The sequence below is a fragment of the Siphateles boraxobius genome, unplaced genomic scaffold, assembly GCF_051911475.1.
Source record: "Siphateles boraxobius isolate OS27281-9 unplaced genomic scaffold, OSU_SipBor_1 20, whole genome shotgun sequence".
Classification (NCBI taxonomy): Eukaryota; Metazoa; Chordata; class Actinopteri; order Cypriniformes; family Leuciscidae; genus Siphateles; species Siphateles boraxobius.
In genome coordinates, this window is record NW_027508811.1 from 9,072,501 (window position 1) to 9,084,769 (window position 12,269).

Below are 12,269 nucleotides of genomic sequence, written 5' to 3' on the forward strand. Positions count from 1 at the left end.
CATGTGTTTCCCCCTTATTTTTGGGCTGTTTTAACCCTTTCCCTTATGTTTTTCAACACCCTGAGGTTATCAAATACCTTCAACACGCATAGAGAAAATTTGCATCTGCAGTCACTTACAAACCTTCACATTATAGACTTCACTTATAAACTTTCAGACCCAGTCATTTGTTTGCGATGAGGAAAAATGGGTTTATTGTGTTTTATTTAAATTGTAGGCAGACCCTTAGGGATTTGAGGGGGGTGCAATAGCTATTTAAAATCACAAGTACAGTAGTCATGAAATTCAGCAGTATAGCCCTCCATTTGCGCTTTAGGATTCAACATGCATCTCCAAAACCATTCTAAAACAATAGTTAGTTTAAAAAAAAAATACTGGCATAATTGAATTACCTTTATGTTGTTTCAAATCTCTATGACTTTCTTACCTTGAACACAAAACGACATGTAAAAGAGAAATGTAAATGCTCAGTCACTATTCACTTTTAATGCATCTTTTTGCCATATAATGAATATGAATGAGGCTGTCGTTCTGTTTAACATCACATTTTACAAAGGATTTTGTTAAGTCATATCTGTTTGGAACAATTTGGAAGCGAGAAAACGAACGAATTTTCATTTTCATTTGTGGGTGAACTATCCCTTTAAGTCTCCATTCCGCTGCCGCGAATAAACGCACTAAGGACGAAGGCTACAACTTACATTTTATTCTCAACATTAGCACTCTATATCCGTTAACCTTCTATAAAGATCTTTAAAACATCGCTTAGAAAAAAAAAACGCAATGCAGATTGTATTTTTACCGGCTGCAATCAACAGGAACGTTTAAACTTCACGCGTTACGTCTTAAATCTGTTATTGTGTGAAAGGCTTATCGCTAATGAAACGAACAGACATCGATTACAATGAGAAAATATATATTAATAGTGGCTAACCGGTGCTCTAAGACCGTGATGAGAGAGTGATTGGAATAAAGAATGAGCGAATCGGGGATGCGGCGCGTGACACTGCGCGCGACGCGACAAAACTAGAACTCTCCCATTATAGAAGCCGCTTGCAGTCGTTGATTATGAGGGTCGTGTTCTAATTTGGAATACTAACGAAAACTCAAAAGACTGAGATTGCAGCCCAATAAATTTGCGCCATGTGCTTTTCAGTGAGAGAGTGAGTGCGTGGCGCTGGCGCAGTAAAGAGATCTGAGGCTGTCAGCTGCTTCAGGATTTTCCCATCAAACTAATTTCCCTTCTTTTAAGTAGTCTTCCAAGTTATCTGATAGATACGCCTTCGTATCTGTTAGGCAGAAAAAGTCAAGATTGAAATAATAGTTTTGTGCAGATACAGAGAGAGGGACTGTGAGATGACGATAAGAGCCAAAGCCTTCAGTCAGAGCTGATTAAATCAGTTTATAAGACTACTAGGCTATAGTAGACGATTCACATTGGACACGTTTTCAAGAAAATGTACTATAAATCCCTACTGTACTTTTAAGTGCAAGTTGTTTTCCCTAGCTTTGAGCTCCATCTGTTATAATGCACTAAAAGACTGTGTATTCAGAAAGGTTAGTTTCTTAGCATGATAATAGCAGAGAATCACAAATGGTCTGTTTTGACTTTGTAAGGAGGGTGATAAAATTAACTAACCCATTGTTCTTTGTTGGAGGTGTCAAAGTACTCTGTGGCAGTCTTTTTCGCTTGCATAAACAATTTGTATCAGTAATTCACAAATACCACACCTCCAAGCTTTAAAAGACGCAAATACCATCTCCCTTAAGATACTAATAAACAACAATGCAAATTAACCAACTTTCTAGATTTTAATACTAAAATCTAAGCATCCAGTGTATGTTTGCCAACAGCCAGGCAGATAGAACTCTTTGTTTCAAGCCATGAATGCCGGAGGCTAAACCCAGTGGTCCGTGGCATTCACTCAGAGTCAACATGAAATGGTCATGTCTTTCAGGCCTTCAGAAAAAAGTCTGTCATCCTTTTGTGCAGACGACAAAAACAAATCATCTAGTAGAATTCTCCTCATGTCGGCAGCCAACCTCTGACCTCGGTGAGGCCATTCTATAAAATGTACCTTCTAAAAACAAGCCTAGAAGTAAATTTTCTGAAGCATTTAAGAAAACAACTTATTTTTATTGCTTAAGTGGAAATATACTTTTCTGAGAACAAATTATGTAACAAACCTAAAACTAGGACTGAATTTTAGCTTTATTACAGATACAATTTACCCCCTTTGGAGTGGAAACAAAAAAGGTTCAGTGCAGTAAATCAACCCATCCCTTTTTGCCCTTGTCCAGCAACTGCTGCCCCCTGTACCCTGGCAGGGGGTACAAATGTGGTAATTAAAGCGCCAGTTCAGCCTCCAACTGTCTGTGTGTATCTGCATGCACAGGCCTGATACAGAAGCACTTACCACCCCCAAGTGGGGAAAACAGTGCAGCTGCCACAGACCACTCTCTTTTCAGTGTAGTGCAAAAGAAAAAAAGACCCTGTCTCCCCTAGAATCCACTCTCACTGCCTGAACGCCAGCCAGGGACACAACTGCAGATCATCTGCCCCAAAACCGCACACAGAGGGGAGCCACTAACACAATAGCCTGCTCTTAAATTAACGTTAAAGCCGTGCCCAAACCGTTCTTCTCAATTCTAAATATGTAGGCAGAAATGTTTCATCTCTCAGCCCAATAGGCTCAGAGAGGCATGATATGGACATGAGATACATGACAAAGAGAGGCATTTGGTTCAAATCCTGCCTGGGGTTTACAATCTATTATCTATTGAAAACAAGAGAGCTGTTTTTCATAATCATAGCCCAGGACCTACCAATGAAGACTGTAGTGCAAATTTTATTTCGGCCTAGATGCCTCTGTTCATGCATGGGTACTGATCAAATGTGACAGCATTTTTGGAAACTAATAGAAAAAAATCAATTCTGAATAATTCTGCATAATACTTTTACCAACTTAAGGTTTAGCCTTATTTCTTAAAAAATATTGTAAAAATGCTTTGGATTATATGTGAATTTTTCTGCAATGTCAAATAATATTTATATTTAATATTCGTGTTTTAATATGTATTAAAATTATAAAATTATTCAATATTCCTGAACACTTTTCAAAAAAAATTCTCAATGTTGCATAATCACATTTAAAAAAAAAAAAATTCTTAAATGCTTTACCCATTTTTCAGTGCCTCAACCCTAGTGTTCTAAACTCAAGACACTAAACGACCAAAAGGTAGTTGGCTGTGACCATTTTAACCAAGATGCTCGATTGAATATAACTTGGAGCCGAGCAATGGAGCAGAAGCAGGCCTAGCCATTAGAACGATCTTCTAATGGAAAATGTGGCCTATTAGAACGATAGTGAGAGGTGCCCATCACATTCAGTGGCCTTTCTTCTCTGGCTATGAGCAGTGGGTGGGATAGGGGCTGGAAGATTTAACCAAATGTGAAAAAGCTAATAATTCTAAGTGAAAGAAGTTCAGTAAAGCAGAAAAGCGAAGGCTGAGGCCCTTATGCTTAACTTGAAATGAACAATGGACCACTGCCACTTCAGTGAAGTCTGAGTCGCTAGGGGAAGAAAGAAAAGAAATGATAATGCAGCCAATCATCCAGCCAGATCAAGGTTTGCATGACCCATTGAGACAGCTAGCATGACAAGCTAAGGTGAAGCATATAAGGTAGATGCCCTCCCTTCTTTTCTGTTTGACCTTTACAACGATTGCATAATACTGGCCCACATATATTTCCCAAAACACCTGTGCTTTTTATCAAGGTCTCCTGAGTAAGATCTCAGCTGAAATATCACGAAATAAACAGCCACCTGTGAGTGAACCCTTAAATTTTCAGGGAAGCATTTTGGCAGGAAAAAACCCATGAGGTCTTGTGTTTCGTCAACTTCATTTTGCCTGCTCCTGTGCCAGGAAGTGATTTACATTGGGTACAGTACATAAAAAAAGAGCAATTCCATCTCCCCATAATTTCACAGTCTGTTATTTGTCAGACTTCTAGAAAAATGGCAAGCTACTTTACACACATAATTCTCCAAATCAATACATTATTTCCTTAGAACAGTTGAAAAATTGCATGCCGATCTTTAACCAACTATTCACCATTCCTGCAAGTACTTATTTTCCTCTTCAATAAATCTGACAATCATGAAGCAAATGTTTCAGCATTCAATAAAAAGGAAGCAACTTAGACTGTCAACATGAAAGCTGAAAGCTTACCATCAAACATCACCTGCCCTTAAACTAGTACAATAGTTGGCACATGTAGCACTTAGGCTCAACAGAAGGATGGGATGTACTATTAGACCTTGTTGGTGAGACCTGTTATCAAGTTACAGGGCCTTCAATTCCCGAATCTGTCATTGTCACTCCCTACAACTGTTTCAAAGTTGCTTGACATACCTCAGCATGTTTTACAGAAAGGTTACCATCCACAGGTCAGCAGAAGGGTTTCAGGCAAGGGCACAAACCATGATGATGGCTGTCAGTTGGAGAAATGTATATTGTCAGTCTATGTTACAGGAAAGGTGTACCGTGGGAAATTACAGTACGGAAGGTGCAGCACAGACATCTCTTTGGGGCCACCGGAGGTGACTTGCATGAAGAGCCCATTTGGGTATTCATGCGTCTGAAGGGCATAAAACTTGTTAATCTCACATGTAAAACTTTGAGCAGTGCGAGAGCGTTGTGTTCAGGTGCTGTCGGGCAGCCCGAGGGACCTTTGGTGGCTGCTCGACATCTCAGCAGCAATATGCTTCACCATGACTATTTTTCCCTTCACCTTCTCCTTCCAGAGCGTCTTCAGCCACTTTAAAACCACAGCTCAGTGGAGAACGTTGCCAGGCAGGAGGGAGCGGTCTTTGGCCATTGTAGCAGGGCCCAAACCGTGGTCGCTTTTCTTATGCAAAGGAATTCTTTTCAGCCATCACCATAGAGAACACTAGAGGGGGGATGTTAGGGTTAGTGGCAGACAGAACAACGCACATGGTTATCCTGGCAGCACAGGCTTAAGGCGAGGGAAAAGAAAGGTTTTTATAAAAATCCACACAATATCTCCACTAATCCAGGTTTCACAAACAGTGTCCACTATCAAAGGACTGCAGCCCAGGGGCTTTTCCCTGTGGTCATTTAGCCAGGGTCAAAAAAAATCCCCTGATATACAGAAACCCAATAAGCTTAAGGGACTTTCAAATTCTCATCTCAACCACACACTACTCTAATTTTTCCCTCACTTCAATCTGATAAGTTTCAAATGCGGTGAAGCGATGTACAGGCCATAACAATCCATAAAAATCCAATCCATTGTGGTGTACGTTTTATGTTAGGTCCAAACCTTGAAAACACAAGCTGAAAAGCTATTGGTTTACGTCAATGTATTGCCGATGACAATGTGACATGGCTCTGTTTGAAGGACAGTGGCCAATTGCAGCTGGCTGCATCGCTGTCCGACTCAATCTCAGCCTTGGCACTATCATCTCAGAATTAAACAAACACTGCCTAACAGCATATTACACAAAGTCAATAACTCATTCTCAACAAGGCCACGTTCATTTTCCGGTGTCATGACGTATTCAGATGTCACATGCTGTCAATAACCAAAGAATCTGCTCTTATTTGACATTTTCTTTGCTCTCTATCCTTGTTGGTAGGAAGTTCAGCATGTGAGAGGGAGTGGGTGTCTGCACGTCAGGCACAGGTTTGTGAAACAAGAACCAGGGAGCCAGAGAGCTACAGCAGCACAGGAGATTCTGCTTTCGAGCCACGAGGCTGGATACTTTATTCATGCTCCTGCCGGGAGTGCGACTACAGAATTCGGGGCTGACTTTGGAGCCTGACTTCAGAACCGAACCACCCTGGATTTGAGCCCAGTGTATTGCAGACGGACAGAGGTCTTAACGCCATGACCAGTCTGCTTTGGGAGAGACGGGAGCAGTTCACTTCTAAAAGAGGACTCTCTGTTACACACAAAAGGGTCTGATTAGGAACCGCAACTTAAAATAAAAGGATTCTGCTCTCTTTTAAATTTCCTTTTTTTTTTGTCTTTTTTTTTTGTAATTAAAAATAACTGAAATTGCATGCCTGCGCAGGAAAAGCCTGCCTGAGGTCTGTCTGGAAGTGGAGCTGCTTGCTTTATAGGTTTATCTACCATGGCAAAGCCTTTGATTGCATGAACTGTGGACGCTGCAATACAAGAAAGGAGGTCAGCGGTACAAACAAGGATCAGTTCAGCAAATACCAGCCTGGTCAGGATATAACCAAAGAGACCCCTTTGATAAGACGGACAAACATCTCCGGAAAGAATAGAAAGGAAGGTTTAAAGCCTCATTGGATTTCGGGTGGCAGCAGAGGATTAACTGGCATTTCTAAATCAGGTATGACAAATATGAATGTTCTTGCTGTGCCTTTTCTTCTAAAATGCATGTGCACAAACAAGTAATGAGGAAAATGTGAAATGAAAGTAATAAATCAAAAAAGAGATTATTTAAAAAATTCACACATTAATTGCCAATGTAATATTATAAAATGACACAGTATATAAAAAATATAAATACAGACAAATAAAATATGTAATATATAATGTATAAATATTATTTATAACATAAAGCAACATATACAATTTATATATAATATATAAACAATGTAAAAACATTATATTATTATATATTATCTTATATAAAAATGGTTGAAATAATTTGCTTTTCATTTTCTTCCAAGTTACGAGCCTTACACCTTTTGCAAACTATGATTCTCTGAAATGTCCTACAGGGAACACAAATCTTGCACAAAAAAAGGAGAAAAAAGACAAGCTGATTTTAAAACGTTTAAATCAACAAGGCCTGAATTTGTTCCACCACTTTCAGCAATGAAATGCAGTCTTGAAATGCACTGGCTAACGGCAGAAAGGTGTAAAACAACAAGAGCCAGAGATTACATTAAAAACAGCAAAAGATAAAACCTCTCACACACAGGCATCTCAATTCAAGGAAAGCTAACAGGTTTAAGGATTTGTTATCTACATGCACAGCTGATTGGGAATATCCTTCCACTTAAATTAGACTTGCTTCTAAATCTCTCCTTTTCCTCTTATTTTTCCCCTCTAATCCCTCTTTCTTATTTGAGTACTTTGTTTTTGTTTTGTTTTTAGATAAAAAAATATTTCAATCAAGATAAACACCCAAGGCATGTTACGCTACCATGTTTTTGTTTTTATTTGTTTATGTCATTGGAAATGTTAAAAGCCTCTTTTCATTAATTCAACAGCAGAAATATAGTATTATTTTTCTTAAATTGAATCTTTACAATGAAAGAGGTGCTACAGGCACTGTATATAAAACAGCAATTAAAGCAGGACATTGCCTTTTTTCAGACTGCATGGATTTGACTTTTTCTCTCTTTTTTCCTCCAAGGGCAACAACCCCAAAGAGGACATTAGCGATGGCAAGCGATTACAAGTCCTTCTTCGTCATCTTCATCAGAGCTGGGCTTTTGCTTGGTCTGGCCAATCCATTGGTGACCTCAGCCTCCTGTCCCTCGCAGTGCCGTTGCGATGGGACTTTCATATATTGCAATGACCGAGATTTGACTTCCATCCCTTCGGGCATCCCAGAGGACGCTACAGTACTTTTTCTCCAGAACAACCGCATCAAAAGTGCAGGGATCCCTACGGATCTACAACGGCTAAACAATGTCGAAAAGATCTATCTCTACTGCAACAATCTTGATGAGTTCCCCACCAACCTGCCGCTGAATGTCAAGGAACTTCATTTGCAGGAGAACAATATACGGACTATCACCCATGCCTCCCTGGCACAGATTCCTATTATTGAGGAATTACACCTTGATGACAATTCCGTGTCAGCCGTCAGCATTGAAGAGGGTGCGTTCCGGGACAGTAACCATTTGAGGCTGCTCTTCCTGTCCCGGAACCACCTCAGCACCATACCTTCCGGTCTGCCAATGACTATTGAGGAGCTTCGCTTCGACGACAACCGCATCTCGTCCATCTCAGAGGTATCCCTGCAGGATCTTATAAACCTGAAGCGACTAGTTCTGGATGGCAACCTGTTGAACAACAAGGGCATTGGGGAGATGGCTTTAATGAACTTAGTCAATCTGACCGAGCTCTCGTTGGTACGAAACTCCCTGACATCCCCACCCTCCAACCTGCCTGGCACAAGCCTGGAGAAGCTAAATCTTCAAGACAACCACATCAATCACGTACCAGCAGGTGCCTTTGCTTTTCTGCGACAGCTGTACCGCTTGGATCTGTCAGGCAACAACTTGAGCAGTCTGCCCATGGGTGTATTCGACGACCTGGATAACCTTACCCAGCTGCTCTTGCGCAACAACCCATGGTACTGCAACTGCAGGATGAAGTGGGTACGTGATTGGCTGCGCACACTTCCATCTAAGGTCAATGTGCGTGGCTTCATGTGCCAGGGTCCTGATAAGGTCAAAGGGATGGCCATCAAGGACTTATCCACAGAGCTGTTTGGCTGCTCGGACCCCGAGATTCCACCCACATTTGAAACCAGCACAGTCTCAAACACGTTGCCACCCTCTCGACCCCAATGGCCCTCATACGTAACTAAAAGACCTGTGGTTAAGGGTCCAGACCTTGGAAGAAACTACCGTAGCACAACACCGTCCAGTCGTAAGATCATCACAATAAGTATTAAATCCAGTAGTGCTGAGACGGTGCACATATCTTGGAGAGTATCTCAGCCCATGACAGCCCTGAGGCTCAGTTGGCTAAAGCTGGGCCACAGTCCTGCATTCGGATCCATAACTGAGACGATTGTCCAAGGGGAGAGAACAGAGTACCTGCTCACAGCTCTGGAACCCGAATCCTCTTATCGGATATGCATGGTTCCCATGGAAACTAGTAACATTTACCTGTCAGACGAGACACCTGTTTGCATAGAGACAGAAACTGGTTCCCTGAAAGCATACAATCCCACCACAACCTTGAACAGAGAGCAGGAGAAAGAGCCTTATAAAAATTCCAATCTGCCTTTAGCTGCTATCATCGGAGGAGCGGTGGCCCTTTTGGCCATCATCATGCTAGCCCTGGTGTGCTGGTACATCCATAGGAATGGCTCCTTATTTTCCAGGAACTGCACATACAACAAAGGGCGCAGACGGAAGGACGATTACGCTGAAGCTGGAACAAAGAAGGACAACTCCATCTTGGAGATTAGAGAGACCTCTTTTCAAATGATTCCCATAAATCACATGCCTGTTTCAAAGGAGGAGTTTGTGATACACACAATTTTTCCTCCCAATGGCTTAAGTCTTTACAAGAGTCCACACAACGAAAACAGCATCAATAACAGGAGCTACAGAGACAGTGGAATACCAGATTCAGACTACTCTCATTCATGATAGTGTGCGCGGATTACAAAGACATTTTATTGCTAATGAAAGACTTGGAGGCTGCTTGGTCTTTTGCAAAACACTGGATTGAAAAGACTGAGAAAGCATTGTTATGTACATTTGCCATATAATTTATATTTAAGGACGATTTATTAAAAGGAAAAAGGTTCCGATTGCAGGCCATCACTGAACCGTCGGTGTATGCTGCCACAAACTGCAATTCTATATTTTAGATATTTGTAGTCATTTGTACTGTACTTCCTTTACTTATGGTTTTAGACCAATTAAAAAAACTTTGTGCTCTACTGAGATATGATGACTTGTCAACTGTGAAAGTGGGTTTTCATTGCTGTGTTGAACAATCAGATATTAGAAAACCATGTAGTATAAGCACAGGTCAAAACTATTGCTATGTTGCTGTCAGTGAAAAGAAAATACAACAAAAAAAAACAAGGCTGCGGGAATATAGGGCATAGTTGATCAAAGGAAATAAAGACACAAGTGTTTTCTTAATTTTAAGGAGGGCAGGGACAGACTTACTCCGGTGTCACAGAAACCTCTGGGTTTCTTTAGGAATACTGGTTGCCTGTTTCAAAATGCTGTCAGGCTTTACATCACTCCAATGTTTAGGAAGCAGATATCTATTACTTCCACTCTGCCCTGGAAGAGGAAGCAACACAGCACAGAATCCTAAATCCTTTAAAAACGAAGCACACCGATCAAATGAGAGGTTACTTTGCAGTTAAATCAAAGCAGATGTGCTAAAACACAAGAACAGAACTAAATATCGCTTGTTCGGCAAAGGGAAACAGCATTTACCATATCCCTCAGTACAGTTAACCACGTCATGTAAACGTTGCCCTCCAAAAGGAATATATTGTGGGCAGAAAAATATGGCAAGAAACACATTTGGGCTCTTTTCTATTTGGAATATAAAGTGTCAACTATTTTTTTGTTCATATAATTCTTATTTGTATTTTTGTTTTCTAATTCAAGCCACTTTTATGTTGCCACAGTTAAATTGTTCTTTACAACTGAAGACCAAAGTGCATTGAATGCCCTTTGTCCAGTCTTGTATGTGCCTTGATCCAATGCTTATTGTATTTAGCTTTTTCAAAAAAATAAATCAGTGACTTAACTTTTTTCATACACACTTGAATATGATAGGATATTGGTCATATTGCAAAATAAAAGTGGATAAAACCCCGACTTGATGGTCTCCTTTTCCGCAAAAGAATGATTTTCATTAATTTAATCCCTCTAAACTTTGCATACACCATTCCTCAAAAGTTTTCATCTAAAGCAGTAGTGCCTAAACTGGGGTAATGAGTACTCATGGGGGTACGTGAGATGACAGAGTGGGTATGCGAACAAAATGCTGAGTTGTTTTTAATTGATGCGGCATTAACAAGTGCATTACATGGTGACAGTGTGTGCGTGTGAGAGACAGGAGCACAGGTTTATGCAGATGTGTTTGGAGGTTATGTTTTGCTATTGGCACTCGGCAAATATGATTTTAACCAATCAGCTTTCTTGAGTTCAAAATCCCTCTTATTGGTTGGAGCTTACTGCTAATTGTTTTGCATACAGTAAAGCATAAAGTTTGGAGAGCAGCATAAAGTTTAGAGAGAGTCTATATACCTGACAAATTATTGTAATAAATATAAGTTAATGTCGCCAAAATGTCAAAAAGACAGTCAAGCATATCTTCATTTTCATATCCATGAGTAAAGATGATGGTGTTTCTGATCAAAAGATCCCAAAGCTGGAACTACCAATACTAATCAGAATATTGTGAGACACAAGCACCGGGAGTTAGATCAGTCAGAATCAGAATTTGATGTAATGGAAAAGGCAACAACTTCAAAGGTGAAAGAGAATATCAATGATCAACTGAATAATATTTGGTCTCAAAGTAGCTACATACATGTTAGGGCTGTGCAGAAACCTATGACTGATGATCTTATAGTTGTGCCATCACCGTTTAGTGACGTCATTGCATGTTCCGGGAAAACTGAAGCTGTATGGCCAGTGTCGGTCACAGGGCCTTTTAATTGCTGGTTTTGATCCGACAATTATTCATTTAGCACTGTTAAGCACTGGTTCATGATACCTTTAAAAGTGGGGTTTTAGCACTTACTAGCAATAAGAACAAATATAGACACAGACTATAGACAAGATTTAAGACTCAAACTACCTTTGGGGTACAAAAACACCCTTTGTGAGTTTTTAAGAGGGCAAATAATGGAAAAGGTGTCCCTTAATGGAAAAGGTGTGACTGCAGTCTAAATGGAAGAGAGGGGGGTACGCAGAAGGATGTTAAATAACTCTGGGTATGCCACTATAAAAAGTTTTGGAACCACTGATCTAAAGCCTACTGATGCTTCTTACTAGTGCAGTATTTGCTTGGGGCTCCAAGTGCTCTTTTGTGTGGTTAAGCTACGTATGACTTATCTGATTGGCCCAAGTGGGAAATATCAGTGAGTACAGAACAGAACCTAAATGAGGCCATTGGAGAGATGCTGTGCTGGATTTTGATGCATCTCGCGACCATAGAGCGAAATGTATGTATCTAATGACTATATAGCATTAGGTTGATGGCACAGCTCAAATCAAAGTAGGAATTGCACAGGTGGCTCGCATGTGCACATGTGTGTGCATCAACACAACATATATGTGGGCCATGAGTGTGCGAACACACAAAGAAGAATACACATCGATGCACACGCCCTGAGATGTAATTACAGTTCAGGGGAGCCTCTAAAAACAGCAAGTCTGATCCAAACCTTAAGTATACTTCAACAGTCTCGTGCACTTAATATACCGCATCAGCTAGAAATTAAAGTAAACACTCTCTGTGAGCATAATGGTACTGCAAG

At 40.5% G+C, this 12,269-nt stretch overlaps 2 protein-coding genes across 3 annotated transcripts in view; one reads left to right on the forward strand and one right to left on the reverse strand.

Moving 5' to 3' along the window:
* flrt3 (fibronectin leucine rich transmembrane 3) overlaps window positions 1-10,597 on the forward strand; it is a 10,938-nt gene extending 341 nt beyond the window's left edge. The window contains exons 2-3 of the mRNA XM_077236609.1: window positions 5,664-6,386; window positions 7,422-10,597. Coding sequence (XP_077092724.1) covers window positions 7,450-9,399 — 1,950 coding nt within the window. The 5' untranslated portion in view covers window positions 5,664-6,386; window positions 7,422-7,449 and the 3' untranslated portion in view covers window positions 9,400-10,597. The remainder of the gene's footprint in view (window positions 1-5,663; window positions 6,387-7,421) is intronic.
* macrod2 (mono-ADP ribosylhydrolase 2) overlaps window positions 1-12,269 on the reverse strand; it is a 631,164-nt gene that overhangs the window by 479,137 nt on the left and 139,758 nt on the right. The window lies entirely within an intron of this gene.